Source organism: Alligator mississippiensis, chromosome 5, assembly GCF_030867095.1.
Source record: "Alligator mississippiensis isolate rAllMis1 chromosome 5, rAllMis1, whole genome shotgun sequence".
NCBI classification, from domain to species: domain Eukaryota; kingdom Metazoa; phylum Chordata; order Crocodylia; family Alligatoridae; genus Alligator; species Alligator mississippiensis.
This window is the reverse complement of record NC_081828.1, coordinates 170,827,372-170,849,030: the sequence shown is the minus strand read 5'-3', so window position 1 is coordinate 170,849,030 and position 21,659 is coordinate 170,827,372. Positions and strand designations below refer to the sequence as shown.

At 45.2% G+C, this 21,659-nt stretch overlaps 1 protein-coding gene across 3 annotated transcripts in view; it reads left to right on the top strand.

Annotated features, from left to right (window-relative positions):
- The window catches only part of UMAD1 (UBAP1-MVB12-associated (UMA) domain containing 1), a 151,745-nt gene that overhangs the window by 88,277 nt on the left and 41,809 nt on the right, over positions 1–21,659 (top strand). For all 3 annotated transcript variants that reach the window (XM_019498043.1, XM_014603239.3, XM_059728974.1), the window contains one exon: positions 23–108. In XM_019498043.1, the coding sequence (XP_019353588.1) occupies positions 23–108 (86 nt within the window). The remainder of the gene's footprint in view (positions 1–22; positions 109–21,659) is intronic.

The window sequence follows — 21,659 nt, the reverse complement described above, 5'->3', positions numbered from 1 at the left end:
TATTTCTTGTTTTGCATGCTAGGTGATGTGTTTGATGAACAAAGAAGAGGATCTAAAGATAAAACTTCATTTCCTGAGACAGGAGCTACATACACCAAACCTATGCAGGTAGGAGACGGTTTCCTTAAGTATGTACAAGCGTTTCTTTAAAAAAAGAGTACAGTATTAAACTGTTGTCATTTGAAATATTTCTAGAAATATAAGCTGGTAAATTTTGCTCTTACTCTGCAGACAGTGGCACACGTGTGGCTGGATTGAAATATATATTGGTTCTGCTGAGAACCGAAGAAAAGTTAATGAAGTAAAGAAATGCAAAAAAAAGTCCAAACACCTTTTTCAATAGTGAAAGCTAATAACATTCTACAAAATGAGAGCTATTGCATTTAAGCCATTCTCTATCAGTCTGAAGTATATGTGCCCTTATTGTGGTTTATTTAAATTTCAGTATACTTTATAATACTTATCTTCACAACACCCTTGAGAAGCAGAGAAATAATATTCTGTGCTGAGACAAAGCATCTTGGCCACAGTCAAGCATCAAGTCTGTGGCAGAGTTGGATGTTGCACTAGGTCTCCCACATTCCAGACTTTGAATCTCACCCGTGAACCATTTTCCTCTCTTGGAAAAGCCAGCAAAAAAAAATCTTGTTTTAACTTTCAAGTCTGCTTTCCCATAGTCTTCAAGGTTAGTGGATTTGTATGTAGGAAACCCTGAACCTATGCTCAGCTTTCATAAGAACTCCTTAAATCCTACTTCTTGGAGCTCCACAACTTGGAGCTTTTTCCAGAGGGTCTTCTGCATATTCACACCACTGCTGGAGCTCTAACAGTGGAACCTTTGATAGCTGTGTTCAGTGGCACCTTTCCTGCCACTTTGTCTCTTTCCCCGCTGTTTCTGAGCATGAGACTGTGTAACAGGACATGACGCTTTATCCACCTCAGTTTCTTCCAGGTGGTGCATCTCGTAGATGGGACCCACACTGGCTTTTGGCTCAGATACCATGACTTTTTATAAGGAATAAAACCTAAGTAGTAATTTTGAAGTTTTAATGGTTAGAATTTCTGTTCTGTAATTTAAAGCTGACGATGAGTCTGAAGGAACAGACTTCAAGAAGTACAACTCTTGTGTCTGGCTTTGGATATTTATAGAAGATGTCTCACTTTCCTTGGGGGAGGCTGCTGTCCCTCAAAGGCAGCATATACTGTGCTTTCACCCTGAGGGCTCAGAAAGAGCATCACAATGGACTCTTAAGTGCTAGTCCTATAAAAAACTCTGTCAGCCAAGCCTTCCAGATCTAACACACCTGTCAGGTCTGTGAGAAACAGATCAGAGGCTGCCCCAGTACATGTGGGGAGAGGAAGCAAAAAACTTCCTTTTGTGGCGGAGTCCGGGGAAGGTGTACCACTTTCTTTCCAAGCTCCAAGAAACCCCTGGTACCCAAGGAGTAGTGGTCAGATTAGCATATCTGAAATTGTAAAGCAGAGAAATCTATTAGTGATGTCCACTATGAGCAGAATCAGTCCCTTAGGGGCAAAAAAGGATTGGAGAACAAAAAAGGATACTATCACTAGAATTTATCGTGAGTGGTTTTTTGGTTCCAGCTTCTAGACTGTCTAAACCTACATTGAGCCAGTGTGATCTTGAATATAAAAAGAAGCAGACACAAGCACTGATTGATGTCATGTAAGGCTCTCTGTTCCACATTTCATCAACAAGTGAACATGCTGGTTGTGGTTCAGACCCATGAGTCACAAGCACAGTTTATGTCAGATCTGGAAAAAGTGACAGATACTCCAGAAAGAAGAGAGAATTTGTTTGGGACCTTATATTACTGATTCTTCTCTGCAGAGCAGAGAAAAGGTGGAGGAGCATCATGAATCACCATCTAAAACTCCCATGGGCTCTCCTGTTATAATACTATCAATTCCTTTTAACCTGGTATACAAGATCTCTTGCCTGTCCTTCATTATCAGGGTCTTATCTGCGACCAAGAAAAGAGTCTGAGCAACCTAGCCAACCATAAAGGTCAAGTATGTTGCAAAAGAAATATAGGGGATGCATACAGTGGTAGACAGTCCAGAATGGTCTAGCATGGACTTGTACTCCAACACCCTAGATGATCATGTTCATTCACACCCTTGCCTGTTTGGCACCATTACATACTGCTTATATAATTGATGCTTGCTAGTAGCAATAATTCAGTGTCCTGGTGCTGTGTTGCTCTTAGGTAGCTGTTGGTGTTATAGGGAGTATTATCTGGCCAACAGCACCCACTTTTTTCTGATATATGAACAGTATTCACTCTATTTTTTTTTTCAAGTTTATTTCATGTGTTCTTAATGGTATTCTGGTTGAGACAATCTGTAATTGTAATAGTGCAGTGTATGTCTATTATTATTACAATACTATTATTAGATTGTACAGTTATTCCTACACCACTCTGTACTGAATTTTTTTACAGTTTTCTGTGAGTTGAAAAGGATTTTTGGGTTGCATTTACATAGAATGTATTAGAATAGCACAGCAGTATTAATGGAGTTTCCACTAAAAGGTGCATTGTGGTGGGTATCAGCTTGTACATTTTTTTTTAAAGGGTAAATTGAGGCATTTTAGATTAAAGAAATCAGGTAGTTTGCACTGCTGTTTCTCAGTCACAGTTTTGTTCCGGGAATGAGATTCAGTGGCCTGAATACCTCTATGGACCCTGTCACAGAGCCCTTCCAGCTGTGAGAATTAGTGAACTGCATTCAGTCTTCAACATTTCTATTTTTGTCAGAGGTGGAACTTCACCAAAATCATCCACATCCTCTTGACCTTCTTGTCTCATCTTTTGACTTGAGCTAGTTTCTCTGGCCTTGCAACAGCTGTGGGTTTGCGTAATTCTTCATCAGTTAGCTTATCCACAGCCATAGCAGATGCATGGTAGCAGAAGGTTAAACATTCATGGGATCATCAGATTCTTTTGTATCTTCATGTTGCTCTTCCTTTTCCCCAATACAACAAATGTACCTTTCTTGAAGCAGCTGGAAATTGTTTTCACCTGAGTATCTTGCCATTTCTCAATAGCAAGGGAAACACAAACTGGCAAATTTATATGGTTCAGAACTGCCACTATATAGCTGTATTAGAGTCCACAGTAGAGCAGACTCATCTCATTTGTGATATTTGATCACTAGGGGTCTACCTAATTCATGATTTTACAGAAACTGAAATCTGGAATTGTCCACAAAATCAACTTAAAAAAATAAAATAAATATTTTCCCCCCCTCTCCCTGTGGGAGCCAGCAGCACTCGCTGCTTCTGCTGCTGCCCAGTCGTGCAGGCCACACAGCTGGGAAGGTGGCAGCTGGCATGGCAGCAGACAAGATAGTGACCACTCCCTTTTCTCTCCTCCCTCAGCAAAGCCTCTCTGCCAATCAGTGTCATGGGGCAGGGCTGCATGATGAGCAGACAGGCTGGCAGGCACCCCCTCATCCCTTCTTCCTGCCAGAGCCTCTCTACCAATCAGCGCTGAGGGGTGGAGCCAGCAGAACACATCTGGGAAATACCATAGAATTTGCTCTTTATACCACAACCAACCTGCACAAATTGTTTCATCTCACTGTGCTTTAAGTAGGTCCCTATTGATCAGTAATTTCCCTTCCTGTTCTTATTGCACCCTGATTCACAGATTGCATCAAAACCATAGGGGTAGGAAGTTGGAAACGTTGAGCTAAATGTTACGGACAGCCATCTCTTGGAGATATGCAGAGCACTTATCCAATAAGAAGCATCTTTCATGGCTCTGGATACTAAACTGACAATCTCACTTCTTCAAACAGTCAGTGAACCAATTGTCTGTCATCAAGGCATTTTCTTAATTGTCATCATTGAAGGGAGGCTTAGTAATGCCTTAGGGAAAACATCTAAGATAGGGGTGTCCAACCTTTTTGAATGTGGGGCCGGATCACAAACTTTTTATCACCCAGTGGGCCGGCGAGTCATATTCAGAGACCTCACAGGAAGTAGTATCACATCAGGAAGTGATATCACGTAACTTTTGACACCATTGAAGTTGCAGGAAGTGACAATGAAATGAGTCTAACCAGTTCAAAACTCTCCTTCTAAATGACTCATTTCCTGGATCTCAGCAAGTAAGCTGGAGTTCTCAGATAATATGCAAGCGTCACAGAGCCGTTAATGTCACAGTCCATCGGTCCAGTTGCCCTGTGCTTTAGAGTCCCAGTGAAGACATTAGCATTATTTCTGGCTGTGCAATGTCTGAGCATCCCCAGTGGAGGAAAGGCATCCCACTACAATTCATTCATTTTACCCAACAACATATATCAAATCTCTCCAGGGAAACATCTATTTTACTCCACCACCTTTCCTGCCAGAAACTCTTCTTTCCCTTTGCTACACACCTCCAATGTCAAGGAGGGGCTGCGGGGTCTGGTGGGTCTCTGTCCCCTGAAGAAGCTTTCTCAGTGCTAGAGACTATTGGGGAGGGCCCCCCACCCCTCTGCCAAACCACGGTTAGCCGTAGTTTTTCTTTAGCTAAAGTTTCGGGGCCGCACCTGGCACCACGCAAATGCCTGGGCATTCCGGCGCAGGGAGGCAAGGAGGAGCCTCCGGGGCCAGCACAGAAGGAAAGCCCGGCCACGCACATGGAGCCCGGAGTCCATGCAAGGGCCCGCAGAGGTGCTCAGGCCCCGCGCCTGTAAACAGAGCACAATTTGGCCTGAGGGGTTAGGGCGCCTCTTGGCGCTGAACTGACGCTGCATGAGCAGCACGTCCCCGGGGCCACGGGCTTCCACTCTGCGCCTGACCGCCCTGGGCTCTTCCGCGGCCCAGCCCCACAGCTGCCCCGCGCTGGGCACGGAGCTGCGAGAAACCTCGCGGGGGCGGAGGCAGGCCCCGACCCGCTGGGGGATCCTGGAGCCCAGCAGGGGCAAGGGCGGCTTCAGCTGCATGCCGCTTTTCCTGGCTGGTGCTGACCCGGCCGGGTCCATCCCATCTGGAGCAGCATACGGCTGAAGCCAGCTCCCCATGTGCTGCTTGGGACAGGAGGAGCCCAGCCGGGTCTACACCGGCCAGCAGAAGCGGCGGCAGAGCCATGTGCCTCTCAGGATGGTACGGGACGAGCCTGGCCAGAGCAGCAGGGGCTCAGCTGCATTTTCCCCTACCTGCGCTGGTCAGTCCCAAGTGGCACACGGCTCTGCCGCTGCTTCTGCTGGCTGGTGCAGACCCGGCCGGGCTCCTCCCGTCCCCAGCAGCATGTGGGAATCCAGCTTCAGCCGCATGCTGCTCTGGATGGGACAGACCCGCCTGGGTCGGCACCAGCCAGCAGAGGACTGACCAGCGCAGGTAGGGGGAAAGTGCAGCTGAGCCCCTGCTGCTCCGGCTGGGTTCATCCTGTCCTGAGCAGCACATGGCTACTCCTTTTCCCACATGCACCGCGTCAGCAACGTCAAGCTGACGCAGTGCGTGTGGGAACCTTGTTCCTTCAGCAGCCATTAGGAAGCTGCTGAGGGGCTGGGGGAGGGACAAGGAGTGGGAACAAAAGTAAACCATGTTTACTTTCATTTCCCGTTGCAGCACCGCGGGCCACAGAAAATGCCTTGGTGGGCCGCATGGTGGCCCGCGGGCCATATGTTGGACAAGCCCGATCTAAGAGGTTTTGATTTCCCAATCATGAACAGTGGATGTTTATGACCCTGTGTTTGAACAGAGGAGCTCAGATATCTTACCCTTTGCAACTGTCACATCTTCTGGGTTTTCCTTTTTTTTCTCTCGCATGTCCTTTGTCATAGATAAAGTCTTATTTTGTATGCAGTGCAGTGAAACGTTTTCAGTAATGCGAGAAGTCTTTCATTCTTTCATGGCCCAGATGTTAATTTATCCTCTGACTGTTTTTCTCCATACTCCCCTGTTTTGCAAATGTTGTTGAAGCATTTCTTCCCTCTTTTAAGTAAGCATCACTTGCCTTAAAATCATGCAGTCTAACTGAAGTGACAAGCTAGATCCTTTTTCTTGATTGCAGATCCAAACAGCACTGCTCCCTGTGCGCTCTTTTCATTGAATTCTGTAAAGAAGTTTTCATCAACATCAGGGGCTTTTCATGTTTATGAAGACTCTTCCACAGTCCATTGTCATAGCCAAAAGTTTTTATATTATCTCTAAGTTTCTAGATTCTGCATTCAATCTTTGCAGTTCCTATTTGACTGCAACTTGGTTTTGATTAACACTGGGAACTTGACAATTTTTGATAATCTTGACTTTTTTCTTCCAGTGAGACTTCTTGGCATTGTCTGTTTTTGATAAAAAACCCTATATGTGACCTGATATTAGGAGGGAAGGACATGCCCATAGATTACATGACAGGAATGTAAATACACTATTTGCAAATGTTAAGCTGCAGCTGTTTCTGTTACCAGGTGGATAATACATGGAGAATGTTCCCTGGGGAAATGTTGCTGGTAAGCAGCTGTTGTTCTTTTGAGGTGTTGCTGCAAATGAATATCTACTATCCTAGCAGTCTTCTCACCCTGAAGTAAGGTTTCCATTATCTGATGTGAAGCACTGAGATATGTCTTCAGTGCATGAAGAGAGCTGCTCAGCAGCAGTGGCAATCGCTCATGGTCAAAGATGATCACACGTATGGGTCATGTAAATTTTGTAAATGAGTCCATTGATAGCTAAGAAAGCCGATCCTAGAGCCTCAGCCTTTCTGGGTAATGCCATAGAGGGTGATTAAAGTGAGGGTCAAAGTGCAGATTTCTCGGTCTTGTTCCCTTTGCTTCCATTTCTGTTTTTTTTCTGCCTCCAGGGTGAGACAGCTTTTCTCAAAGTAAGTACCTTCTCTTGCAAGGCATCACCATGTAGCCCTATCTTGGGCTTGTTTTCCCCAATTTGTGGTGTCAGTGTCACACTTAATGTTTGCCTTGAGGGCATCCATGAAGCATTTCCTCTGGCCCCTGCATGTCCTTTGTCTTTGGCTGAGCCAGGAGTATAGCAGTTGTTTTGGTAAACGTACAACAAGCATGTGCGTGCAGTGCCCTGTCTACTGCAGCTGATGTTGAATACAGGCAGTCCTCAGACTTACAACACAATTGGTTCCTGAGAACCGCGTCTTAAGTCGAAACATTGCAACTCAGAACTGATCTTCCCATAGGAAACAGTGTTATAAATGGGGGATTCTTGAACCAAGGCCCAATACCCTATTTTCACTAAAAAATAACCCAGAATCAATTACAGATGAGTAATATAGCTACATTAACATATTTTTACTGTAAATAGCAGTCATATTGATTTGGAAGGACTTATTTGAGGTGACTTGGCTGGACTTCTTGAAGGGCTCCTGGCTGGACTTTTTGAAGGGTTGTTGGCTGGATTCTTCTCAGGAGTCTTGGCTGCAGGTTTTTCTGGAGTCTTGTCTGCATTCTTAAAGAAAGTGTCCAAGGAAGTTTGGACAGACAGGAGATGGGCAACGCAGCGAACTTGTTTGCTGGTGTGGCTTGGTGTCAGATCAAGCATTATAAAGTTGAAACTGACTTCAGAAAGTTTAAACAGGGTGTCAATTTATAAACATTGTGGGTGCAAAATGTAACTCGAAACATTGTAAGTTGAGGACTGCCTGTAATTAATGCTTCCATACTGGTGGTTTTAGCATCAGTGAGGACACTGGCATTTGTGTGATGATCCTCCCGCTTTATGCCAAGGATCTTCCAGAGGTAGCACTGGTAATGGCGTTCCAGGTTTTTCAGGTGGTCCCAAGCATCACAGCCGTAGAGAAGAGTTGGGATTACCACAGCCTTATATTGTTTGAGTCCTGATTGTTTGAGTCCTGATGTCATGATCACTGAACACACAATGATTCAGTCTTCTGAAGGCAGAGCTGGCACGTCAGATCCTATGCTGCATCTCCTTGTCAGTGTTCACCTTCTTTGAGCGGATTTTCTGGATTTGCCAGGCCTCAAAAATCATGTCCATGGTGCCTCTTGATGGTCTGAAGCTGCACTGAAACTCAGGAAGGATTTCCTTGGCAAGAGGGAGCAGTCAGTTCAGCAGAATTAGAGTGAGGATCTTTCCAGCAATGGAGTGGAGGGCAGTACCTTGATAGTTTCCACAGTCAGATTTATCTCCCTTTTAAAAAGTGGTGAAAATATTGGCATTCCTTAGATCAGCAGGTATTTCCTCAGTGTTCCAGATTTTGAGAAACAGTGTTTTGGTCACAGTTTTCATACCAGCTTAGAAACATTTCATCTGCTATGCCATTAAGCCAGATGCTTTGCTGTTCTTCATCTGTCTTATCACCTGGTAGATTTCTTCAGAGGTTGGTAGACTGGCAAGTGCTTCCTTTACTGGATGCTGCAGTATTGATTTGATGGTTTCATCCATCACCGTCAGTTCTTGGCTCAGGAGCTTTTTGTAGTGCTGCTTCCAGCAATTTTTGATGGGCTCATTGTCTTTGAATTTACTGCCATCTTCAGATCTAAGCAGGGTGAGTGCACAAGAGCTTGGACCATACACGGCCTTGATTGCATTGAAGAAGCTCTTCAGGTTATAATTGTCAACAAATTGTTGGATTTCTTCTGCTTTCTCTTCCCACCATTTGTTTTCGATTTTGCAAATCTTCTGGGCTTCAGCTTTAAGCCATCAAAAGGTTCCCTGCTTCTGACTGGTCGTAGGATGCTTTTGCCAGTCATAGATAAACCAGTCTTGGTGGCGTTGAGTGATAAAGCCAATTGATTCCATGCATACCTCATGTTTGGTCTCCTTTAGAGCTTGTCAGTTTTCCTTCAGTCCTAAGATTGGTGAGTTTCTTGCTGAGAGATGTTTGTAGTGCTTTGCAGCATCTAGGTGTCTGAAGGCATTTGGTGTTGTACTGTCTGCAGTCTGATTTGGGTTGCTTTCAATGTTTCAGTGCAACCCTGGATGTGATTGACCTCACTGAGCAATGATTGGTCCAGCAGCCATTAGCTCCTTTCATAACACGTGTAATGTGGATGTCATGCATTGTTACAATGACATAGTCGAGAAGGTGCCATTGTTTTGAGCGGGGATATTACCATGTTGTTTCGTACCTGTCACATTGTCTGCAGATAGTGTTAGTAATGAAAATGTCATACTCTGCACACTTACTGAGTAAGACGGTGCGGTTGGAATTGGCCTTACCCGCTCCTCCCTACCCAGTGGTGCCCTTCCACATGTTAAAATCACAGCCAACACTCACATTGACATCTCCAAAAAGGATGCTCTTGTCCTCTTTTGGGATGATAGTCAGGATGTCATCAAGGTCAGCATAAAACTATTCTTTCTATTCTTCATCAGCATCGAGTGTTGGGGCATATGCACTGATGGTGGTAGAAAACAAATTGTTGGTCAGTGGAGATGGAGAGTCGTGAGGTGCTCGTTAATGCTAACAGGGAATTCGGTCATTCGGCTGATAGTCTGGTTCTTAATGGCGAAACCAACGCTGTGTGTTCGCTTATCATTTGCAGGTTTCCCTTTCTAGAAGAATGTATAACCACCCCACTCCTCCCTCAGATGGCCTTTATCTGCATGTCTGGTCTCGTTGAGAGCAGTGATATCGATGTTGTATCATGAGAGTTTTTGCACGAATATAGCTTTTATATATATGTTCAGGTCTGTCACTGTTTGGGACATCTAATAGAGTTCATACATTCCAGCATGCGAAAGAGATTTTTGAGTTTTGACCAGAATTTGAGTGATCCCCCTGGAAGTGGCTATCCAGTTGGGTACAATAAGGTGGGACAGCCTATATTTGGAACACCTTTTCTAGCCCCCTCCCCATGTGGGGGAGCAGAAGGGATCCTAAAAGGGACTGCTCAGTCACAATCACAGTTGCTGAATCACTCTCCTGTCCCATTCTGAGGGTGAAGCAACCAACAGATGAGTGCCACCTGCATGTGGATCCATGACTAGGGACTCCTGGCAATCACTTTGTCTGTTCCTATTACCACTGCTTCATCACCATAGGACTTTGCAGTGGCTATGGGTATTGGTGATTGAATCCAGTGACAGAAACCTATGTGTGACTTGTTTTACGTGAGGAGGCCATTGCACATCGGCAACTGCACAGATCTTGGTGGAAGAGAAAACTGTGTCCAGTAGCAAGAAAATCCAAGATGACTGGAGCTATTCTTCCACTACAGTCTTCATCTGCTTTTGCAGCCATTAAGAAGTATGCCTCCTTCCGCCCACTCCATCATTGAGGTCTTTGTTTGTTGGACTGCTCTTTGTCTGATACCTCACCCTTAACTTTATCACCATGGGTGACTCTACCAGGAGTATAAGAGTCCTGATCGTGTTGTTCTTCAGGGTCATCAGTCCACGGAAACCTCTGCACCCTGTCAAGGTGGCAGTCTATGGAAAAAACGTTTACTGTTGTATCAGACAGGTTCTTGGAAAAGGAGCTGGTTTTGCCCATGTAAATACTGCAAACAGATCCTGAACAGAGGAACTAGACTTTCCCAGGTGAAAAATGTGAGGATTATGGCAGTGTCTTGCCTATCTGAAGCTGTGAGGTTTTTTGTTTTTTAATTGATGAAATGGCAGCTGTACTGAAGAAAAGACCTTTTATGACTCCTTGGGTCTCTAATGTCCTTGGTTCTTCATCCAAAAATAGAATTATGTCTCTGTTTCTGGACTCTGTATTAGAGCCAGAAAAAGCAGTATGTTTGCTCCAGCTCGTTCAGGGGCAAAAAGAAGAATAAATCCCATCAGTTGCTACACAACGGTTGCTTTTTGTTCTTTCCACACATGCTTACCTCAAAACTCACTTGCCATAGAAAATACAGTTTGAGTTTAAGGTGATGAAATTAGTCATCTTCCTGATAAAGGGGGAAGGAAAGGGGATATGCTAGACAGAACAGTATTTTCTTCTATTTTTAGTGTAATAATAGCTATTTGTTAAGCTGTTAAGATATGGTTACCATTACCATCTTTAGAGGGAAAATAGGAATGTTTGTGATCTTTGGCTAGATTCCTGCAAAATATCTTCCCAGTGGCCTCATTTCTGGAGGACAATTTGTGGGGAAAAATGATTGTAAGGGTTTCATTTGATGGCACTGATGCTTTTGCCCAGAGTATCTGCATCTGCTGTCTGTGACTGCATACATATTTTAGATCTTGAATTTGCCTTCAGAAACATAGATTAAGATAGAGGAAATTTTCTTAGAGGGAGATGGATTATTAATTAATGGATGAAGTCCTCAAGGGGAGAAAAAGTACATAATACACAGCCAAGCTAATGGGTGTGCTCCAACAGACCATAACAAGATTTGGTAAACAAATGTTCAGTTATTAAAGGTAATAGTACCCATCCCTTCGTTGTTCTCAGAGGCGCAGATACCAGCAAGCATCATCCATGGCAACATTGACATTAAAAGAAAATAACTTTCAAGGCCTGTGTAAAGGTTAAACAAACTCCAGCACCAGTTTCTGTACCGGTTTCAGTTTTGATGATGTGATATCTGACAGTTCCAGACCACTTTCAAGGTGTCTTTTTATGAACCCCTTTTGGAGACAACTTATGTCACTTAAACGACAACTAGCATGCTGTCATAGTTGATGTTTGAAATATTTACACAGAAGGTACCTTATCCAATTCCATCCCTTTCTTCTTCCCAAGCTGCTCAATCCTATTCTTATTCAGGGAAGTTAGAGCCGTAGAAGGAGGTACCAAATGACTTTGGAGGCAAAGGATTTTATTCCAGTTACTTCTCTTTCTCCTTTGGATTTACGGGTTTTGGTCTATATAAGACCTCAGAAAACTATTATTTCATCAAGAACTTCCCTTTCCATATGTTAACCTCACATCCATTATACTTCCTCTTTCAACACAAGACTGTTTTGTAGCTGTCTGTCTGAGACAGTGGTGCTCACCCTTTCTAATGCATGAGCCCAATGAATAGGGTGTAGCTAGTCCCTGAGCTGGATCAAGTGTGGAGGGCCAGGTCCATGGGCCAGATCCAGCGCAAGGACTGACCCGACTTGCTGGGTCCATGAATGATTCCAGCCCCATCTGCTATGTCCAAAACTGCAAACTGACAACCCTCCCCATGCTATATCTGGGGCTATGCATCAGCTTTAAGTGTTGGCCTGGTCTGGCACATGGGATCATGATATCTAGCCTATGATGTTCCCTATAGGTCCAAAATTTAGCAATGGGAAATGGTGACATTAATTGCCGTGGAGCTCCCTGAACTGGAAGAATTAAAATTGCCACCTTCTCTTGCCAGTAAAATTTCCAGACCTCTGGGGAGCCACTTGGGCTGGATGACTGGGCTCCATGGGCTGTATCTGGCCCACAAGCCATACCTTGAGCACCACTGGTGTAAGAAATGACTGTACTTCAACTGCATCATTACACTGCAAGAATTTTTGCTTCCTTGTTACACCTTTTTGTGTTCTACTGTGCCCAGAGAGAAGTTACCTGTCACTGGGCAGGGTGGATAAAAATCAGCATTTAAAAAAAAAATTAAAAAAAAATGATATTTTATTTAAATCAGGTTTTTTTTTATTTAATCATTTTGTTAAGATACTTTAAAAAAACCTTTATAAAGATAGTTTTAATTTTAAGATATGTTAAAGCTCAAAGATATTATCATGGAATAGGAATTATAACTGCTACTTATATACTATTTAAGACAATATATTCATGTAACCTTTTTAGAAAAGTTTTATAAATAGGTCACAACAGGCCACGGACTATATTAGGGGCCCAATCTTATGGGGTTCCCAGAGGCTCCTCTATGGAGTAGTAAAGATTAAAGAAAACCACTCCACCCAATGGAACTCAGTGCTCAGTCTAAAAGATCCTATTAAGCATCTCTGTGATGCTTAGTTTCAGTTCTCTAATTGTGGATATGTGTCTCTAGAGATAACATCCTTGTTAATAGCAGTATATGGAGATGAGAGATAACAGACTTGATTACCTACCCATCAGCCCTTGCAGTCTCTCTGCCAGTTTGTGTGCCCAGAGACAAGCCCTTACCTTTCTCTAAAAGTGCAAAATTTCAAGAAGTTAAATGAATAAAGGATATCAAACAACAAGAATGCACTTTTTGTAGAAAGCAGTGGTTTAAATCAAGGCTTCCTGACCAGTGATTTAATTTGATTTGATTTAAATCAAATCCATCCTGTCACTAGAGTTCTTTGGGATGGATTCCACATATTCACACTCAATTTTTCTTTTAATTTACTTGAGAATAAGGTGTCCCGGCAATGGTAGAATCACATTATCTTGTTGGATAGTAAAGTTTGAAGGTTTACAGCCTGTAGACTAGAACATCAATGGCCTATATGCCAAGGATTCAATCTCCAGAGCTGGAGGTGAGAGCTGTAAAACTTCCTCTGCAAATTTGGCATTCACACAGTGAGACTTGCCTGTTCTTCGCGTTAAAGAGAATGATATTGCTAGTAATCAGATGGCAGTATGGCTAAGACTCCCATATTGATTTTGAAAACAGAACAGGAAAGGGTAAAAAAGAATCTCTAAAAGTGCTATGGAGGTTTGTCCTGTATTGGCCCTTACATTTATACAGGCAACCCCCACTTAATGCAGTTTCGCTTCCTGCGGTTTTGCTATAGCACCATGTTAATATATACCTGTTTTCAGTTAGCGCTCAGAGTGGTTTTTTATAATGCTCAGTGCAGGGCTGCAGAGAAGTAGCGACAGAGGCGTCAGCGAGTGAAGAGTTGAGTGACAGCTAGTGGGGGCCCAGGGCAGCGCAGCAGGAGAGCGGGGTCTGTTCCTGCATGTGGTGCTGGAATTGGTGTGGAGGAGTGGCAGCGGTGAAAAGTGTGGGAGGGGGACGCATGACTGCAGAGCCTGGGCTGGTGCCCAGGACCAGGGCCAGAAGGACCCAGGGTGGGGCAGCAGGAGCCTGTGGCCAGTGGGCAGGTGGGGAAGAGTGGAGGTGGCAGCAAGAAGGGGCAGGTGGGCAGAGGGCGGGAGCGGGAGGCTTGGGGTCCCAGGACATGGGCATGTTGTCTCCCACCCCAGGCCACACCGGAGCTGAGCCTGCAGAGCTCCTCCCAGCACCAGGCTGCAGTCCCCCTGCTCCTGGACTGCAGCCCATGCCCTGTTCCAGTCACTCACTCACCAGCCGGACATGGACACCGTTCTGAGCCTGCAGCAATCTGGCAGCGGCAAATAGTGCCAGGTGCCTTGGAGGGAGCTTTTGAAGTAAGCAAGCATTAATGTTTCACTGTAGTGACATGCAGGTTAATAAATTACATGGAAATGTTAAAGAAAAAAATCACATTTTTCTAAAAATGCCTATTGGCTGATAATGAAATGCCATTTTTCCCAGAGCTTGATGAAGGGCGTTTGAGCCTGAAACCAAATACATCCCTGGGATCTTAACACAGGCATTAATTTCCATGACTGCCATTATAAAAAGCAAGCTGTAAATATGTTGATGTAATTAATTACTATGCATCTTTTTTAAGGTATGCTTTGAAAAATATATGAATGAACCAGAATATGAAAGTAAACTATCCCTCAGTCGCGTGTAATGTGTTAGCATGACAAGAGGGGATTTTTTAAAAGTTGCACATGGTATGAGCTCAAACACTATCAATTTGTGCCATTATCGATGGCATTTTCCTAATGTGCATGACTTATTATACATAGACACATAATTTTAGATATATGCAGTGTCTGAGTGAAATGTTTACCCTCTTTTTTTGGCTTAACCGTTATGCATAGTGTTGAGAAACTTTATAGTTTAGCCTTGGATCTCTTCCTTCCCACCATCTTCTTCTTTTTATATGCCATCCTGACATTTATTACCACTAAGGCCTTGGTTTTAATTATTTCTTGGTATCTCAGAGGCCTGCATATTTTTGTTGCTTTTTAAATAGTGTGTGACTTTGAGCCAAGTCTAGGTTTTTATAATTTGGATCTAAAACTGCTTGATACAGGAATCTTTAATTTATCATAACTAATGAGCATAGTTCAGTTTATAATAATTGTGGCAAGCCTGTGCCCTGCTCACCGCGCTGTCCGGTTCCAGATCTGCATGCGACTGCTCCGGCTTTCTGCAGCCGGAAGCAGGGCTGTGGGTTGGTCTGGCTCCTCAAAGCACCTGGGATAAGAGGAGCTGGCCAGACACACACTGGGGGGAGCAGGAAGGAAGGAGCACTGGCAGTGCCTCTGGACACCTCTCCCACAGCTGGCATGAGCCAGCAGAGCTGCAGGCTGAAGAACTGCTGGGAAGCTTAGCAGCTTCAGCTGTGGCAGGGGCTTCCCACTGCATCTGAGCTCTCAGCTCTTAAAGGTACGGAGTCCACCCAAACTGGAGGTGACCCGCTCAGACCAGACTGAAGCAAGAAAGGGCAACAGTTGCCCATGAAGCCAGGGATTCATGCCCGCTGACACATTGCCCGTGCCAGATATGACCCACAGGTATGCACAGGGTGGTTGGGATGGGACAGAGACATCCCGGGACTCACCAACCAGTCCTGCCTGGGAAGCAAGCCCAGCAGAGAGCCAGGGCTCAGAACTCACTACACCATCACGCTTTCAGGCCCTGAGACCCGAAAGTGGGCAATGCCAGGACTGTAGGAGAAGCAAGAGCATGGAAAGTCATCCCATAGGGTGCTATCAGATGTGGCCAAGAGCCAGCCAATCCAGAGCCCAGTACTCTTGGGATCACCACCCTGAAGCAGAAGTTATGCGATGGGCACACAGTATACCCTATGCATAGGGGAGGGCACCAAGGAAGAGGCGTCCAATGCAGTGAGCATCATTGCCCTGATTGCATGCACTCCAGCAAGAATTTCAGTTTGAGTATTGATAAGTTGTTCCTTTTCTGATTGGAAACACTGGTACCACCCAGGGCTATCCCTGGGTGAGGAGTGAATCGGGGCAACTGCTCTGGGACCCATGCTTTGGGAGGGCCCCGCAGATCTGGGCAGAGAGGCCACGGTTGCAGTTTAGTCCACCTTCCTACCCAGTGGGTTGGACGGCTCTTTGCCTGTTCTGGTCAGAAGTTCCAGCCACCACCCGTCCCGCCGCATCCCGTGCGCCAGGACTTTCACTCCCTGACATAAGTGGGATGGAGAAGGGGGCCCCACACAGACTGCTTTGCCCTGGGCCCCACACTCTGCTGGGATCATCTCTGGTACCACCAGTTGGGTAAACGGGGTGGAGATGGACTGCCCAGGAGTGGATAGTGCCCTGCAGCACATCTAGATTGCGCTGAGACCCAAGCCAGACACCCAAGTGGAAAGGGGTGAGTTAAAGGGGAGGTAAGGTGTCCCACAGAAGAAACACCAGCTGAGGCACCCAGAGTTTGGAAGACACTGAACAACATCCTCCAGTGGAACCTCAAATAACACCGAGTCGTGGCGGGCGAGTGGATCTGGTGCAACACACTGAGGCGAGAGCAGAGCAGGCCAGCAATGACCTGGTTAGTGTGGGCCCGCTGCAGCTTGATACAGGAATCTTTCATTCATCATAACTAATGAGCATATTTTAGTTTATAATAATGAGCAACTAAGAACCGATTAGTTGGAGTGGGAGCAAAAGCTGCTAGAAAACAACTGTATGGAGGTTAGACAACAAATCATGAGTGCCAGGTTTGAAGGCACAGGAAAATACAATTTTTGAGATTCTTTTCAATGAGTCCTAGGGCCTCTCTACACATCCAGGTGAAGGTGCAGTGGAATCTGAGGTGCAATTGTGGGATTGTGCATTAGATCCCATTGCACCTTATCACTGGTTCAGTGGAGTGCGGGGGCTGGCATCATGATCCTGGCCTCCTTCTGCATTAGCTTCTGCGCCTGTGAGCTCCACAGCTGACAGAGCTTGTAGTGGGGGCAGTGTTCCCCGAGAACGCTGTCCCCACTGTGAGCCTCATTGGCTGCAGGGCTAGCAGCAGGGAACCGTGGGGAGAACACTGCCACCATTGTGAGCCTCGTGAGGTGTGGACCTCTCATCAGGTGAAACACTGCCCCTCCTGTGAGCTCTGCAGCTGACAAGGCTCACAGAGGCAGCAGCATTCCCAGTGCTGCCACCACTAACACCCCTGAACTTTATGAGGCTCATGGGGGACACACATGAATGGCAAGAGACATGATTATGGAACCGCACATTAAATTCCATCATGCCTTATTATTGGTATAGAGGGAGCCCAGGATCATGATGCAGGCCTCTGAGATACCAAGAAATAATTAAGATTAAGGCCTTAATGTCAGGGTGGCATACAACAGGGGTTTTCAACCTTTTTTGAGCAGTGTACCTCCAGTGGCCAGTCCAAGAGTGGAGGGGGAAGCCTGGCTTGGGGGGGGCGGGGTGGCAGCGGCTGCACACCGAGCAACAGCACGGGGTGGTGGATGGTGGCCACGTGCAAGCTTCTCCCCCCGTGGCCAGTGCCCATGCTGCTGCCCTTACCCCACCCCCCACTCCTCTGAGGAAGTGGCGCTCCGTCCCTACCCGCGCATACCCCCTGGGACCTTTTAAAGTACCCCCTGGCACCTTTTAAAGTACCCCCTGGCATGCAATGATTCTGAGCTCCCGTGGCTGCGAACCCCACAGCTGACGGGACTTGCAGCAGGGGCAGTGTTAAAATAGTGATTAAAAAAATTAAAGTTGGTAGAGCTCTCTGTAACTTGTTATTTTAATAAGAGAAAATCCGAAGAATATGATTCTTGGACCTCCTATAGCCTCTTCCAGTAACTTGTCTTTTTTGTCATTCCTTTCCACTTGGGTACACAGTAGGGCCAATTATTTCCAAAAATATTACTCACTTGCTTCCATACTGTCTTTATGAAACACAGATTTTGTAGTTCACCTATAAAATAATGTTAGGAAATACTAAAGTTTTATAATTTTTTCATGGAGTTTCAGTTTGTAAGCCTTGCACTTTTTAACACAATTTTCAGTTATCCCATCTTAATCTAGTTTAACTGAGATTTTAAAATTAGGGTTATACTGAATCCCAGCATTAGGGGATCAGCACTGTTACACTACTTAGAGGTATTAATAGTATTTGGGAGCCTTGGTAACATCCTCTCGTAACATTGCTTAGTTTACTGTTTCCTTGGCAAAGAAAATTAGTAAACGTATATTTGTCCTCCTCTGTGACAGCTGAATTATGTGGTGTATATGTTGAGACAGGTACAAAATATTATTTGACAGATGGTATGGTTGTGTTTTAGGATTTATAAAGATTATCATCTGTCTGGTGTTCAGGACACCCTGGGGTTAAATTGATACAAGAAACAAAAGAAGATATTTATAGTAATAACTTTACTGCTTCATATCTCCATGCTGTCATCTTGTAAAGCAGCTCATGTCTTATTTGATATCACACTTCTTGTTGATGACCTGACACACCCTCTTGAGCCAACAGATGTCAGCAGGTTTGATAGGCAGAATCTGAGGTCCTAGTAATTGAAGGTACCAAAAATAAGAGCCATATTTGGACTATAGATGAAGGAACTTTTCTTATTAATTTCCATGCTGATTGTTCTTGTTTTCCCCCTCATTGGCCTTATTCACCCCTTAAGTACTTAGTGGCTACTCCCCTGTGTATGAGGAATTTTTTGTACATTTTAAAGGGGAAAATAAAAATCCCTTAAGGGATTGCTTAATCCCTCATTATCCAATTTATATGTTGTTATTATAGCCATTTAAAATTATATACCTTTCTATGGTACTTATCATCATAGCCATAGTTAGGTATTGCAGTTCATGCAGAACACTATGTTAGGACTCAGTGGAATTTCTTATGAGATTTGGATGGCGTAAACTGTGGAAGCGACAGAGAAAGAGAGTCTTCCTGGTCTGGAGCAAATGTAAAATCTGTCTGTAATTTTGTGAGGTCCAGTGTTGGTAATGCAATATGCAGCATGTTGAAGTAAGTACATAATTACAATTGGAAAAATTTTGTAAAACCAAGCAATGTAATACAAACCATATTTAACTGATCCTTTTTAAGTCAACTTGAGACCTTTCCAGAATTCTGCAGCTGATGTGAATAGTGATTATTCAGGCATCATATTTGGAAGTAAGCCACTGATTGAAGTAGGGCTGGATATTGTGAAACACAAGAAAAAAGGGAAAAAATGAACTTTTGGTAATAATGTCCCTTTTACTTGGATATTAGTGGTATTATCACATACTACTAATGCTGTTGGGGTTTTGACATTTCCTTGAGCCGGTCACTTTTTAATAATTTGTTTAGAGACTGAACATTTCTGGCATATTTCCTCCTATGTTTGTTTTTAGCAGTGAATTACACCAGGGCTGTCATCTTGCCTAAATGATAACAAAGCCTAGCTGTCTCGTATATTTGTTTTGTTTTTTACAAGTTAGTTGGGGGACGGGGGACAAGGAAAATTGGTTGAAGGATATGAGTGTATCTAGATTCGCTCACTCAACTCTTAGCTTGCCTTTTGAAAGCTCTGTTATATTCTCTACTTTAGTGGTTAAAAAGCTTAAGATGGGAGTCAGTCCTATGCTAGATTTGCTGTATGGTTTAAATCCAGTACATCTGCTTTGGGGAAATATGTTCATTATCTCATGAATGCTCTCTGATACCTTTTGTTCATGCTTGTTTTGCTCCATTTTGTCAATTATAATGGCTTATTTCCTGTCAACCATAAAAACATAATTAATATACTGAAAATGTTAGATAATAGTGCTGTTTAGACTCTGTTGGATAAAAGAATAAGCGCAGATTGGGATTCTAGTTATGGCTTTGCTGGATTATTTCTCATATGCCATGTTCATTTTGAGTGCTCCTTTTTGACCTGCAGAGCACTTAAAATGAGTCCCCATTGTCCCTCTGCTTTGGTTAGTCCTTTCAATTCAAAATATATGCTGAAGTTATCTGTTATTAGAAGCCTAGGTTCAGTGCCAGCATCCTTTGCCCCTCATCTCCTAACCCACGAAGCTGATTCTTTGTCAGACCGCTCTTGCTCAGCAGGACACTGAACATAGCGCGTTCCTTAAGTGTGCAGTCTGGTGGTTGTCCACGCGATGAACAATCAGTTTGGGGTTTTCTGGGCGTTGCTTTCCACGCTCCTATGGCCTGTACCTCCTGTACTATCGCTGGTGAGGTAGGCTTGTTTTCTGCTTTACGCGCTGTGGTGAGCTTTCCCAAACTGCTAAGAACATTCCCTATCAGCCCTCCTACCAGTGGGTGTAATAACAAGCGGAACATGGGTGTATTCGTACCTCCATAAATCTCAACGCAGGCCTCCACTGCTGACGCTGATACAGGAACATTACCAGGATCCTTACACCAGCGATGCGGCCAAACATTGTTCGTCTGAAGTGAAGTCAGGGTTAGTGGGACCTGTCCAGCGTCCCAAGTTAAGTAACTGACCCCCGCTATCGCGTACAGTAGCTGTGCGGGTGATGGATCATCGGGCAGGTCCGCATGCCAAGCATGAGTTCAGCTCAGCAGTGCTGGAACCGTGGCGGCACACAGAGGGATTGGCCAAGCCTGGTTGCGCAGTACTTGAGTCGTGTTGCTACACAGTCCTCCACTCCATGCGGGCTGGCGCATTAGGATAGCACACTCCTCCGGGTCTACTAGGTCTGTCCCGTGCTCTAGTATCAGTCGTCCTAACCATACTGCCAGTGTTTCACCCGGATTTAGTCGGGTATCCTTCGTTAATTCTTGGAGTTCCCCTCTAGTACGCGTGCGGAAGGTAGTGAAGGTGCGGGTTCCCGCGCTATCAATGACAGTCTTCACTATGGCTACAGGGTTCGCATGCAGAACGGATGTGCCTGCGTCAGTGGGGAGGGCGGAGCGTGGCTCCGGCGTGATGTTATATGGAGGCAGTTCCTCGGGCGGGGCTGATGGGGTCTCTCTAACATCGGGGTTTCCCGCCCGGGGCTCTTTGGCCACGCCTTCTTCCTCGCCCGCGGCGCCATCTTTAAGCGGCAGCTCAGGCTGTGCGGCGCTCTGCTGCTTAGCCATTCTAGTCAACGTATCTATTATGCTGGCTTGGTTTGCCGCATGTCGCAGGAAGGTAGTCACTGAGCGAAACAGGATATTAATCATTTTCCCCTTGTTCCACCTCTGTCCCGTCCACCCCGCGGCATCCCGTCCGTCGGCCTCAAGACTCTCACGGAGTGCCGTTAGGATTTCATTCTCTGTGCTCCCGAGATCGAGATCGGGGCAGCTGAATTTATCAGGAGGGGTTTCTCAGCCGCTCCCTTCCTTTAGGTACTGTATACACTTGGCATACTCTTTTGCGGGAGTACGGTCATCTGTGCCTGCGAGCCTGACACGGCTAAGTAACGCCTCGGGCTTTTTATCGGGTGGATGATAAAGAACTGCGGGGCTGGAAAGGAGACATCCCAGGGCCGCGGAACTGAGGCCCGACACGACCCATTCTTTAGGCAGCTCCTCGCTATCTTCGGTCGGGCGGATGGAAACATAGCCTCCCATCTTCCCGTCCTGCCCAGCTCGCTATTCAGGCAACAATCTCGTACAGCTGTGTCAGGAATCTAGTTCACCAATTCCTCGGGAGCTCTTGAGCATACTCGGGTGGTATACCAAATCGTGATGGGGCCGTCCAGGTTTTCGCGGACGCAGGACCTCTGGCGAGGGTGATCAGTCCTCTCCAATATTACGCGGGTCCCCCCCGTTGTTTTGGCGCGCTCCCCTTTTAACCGGGCAGCGTC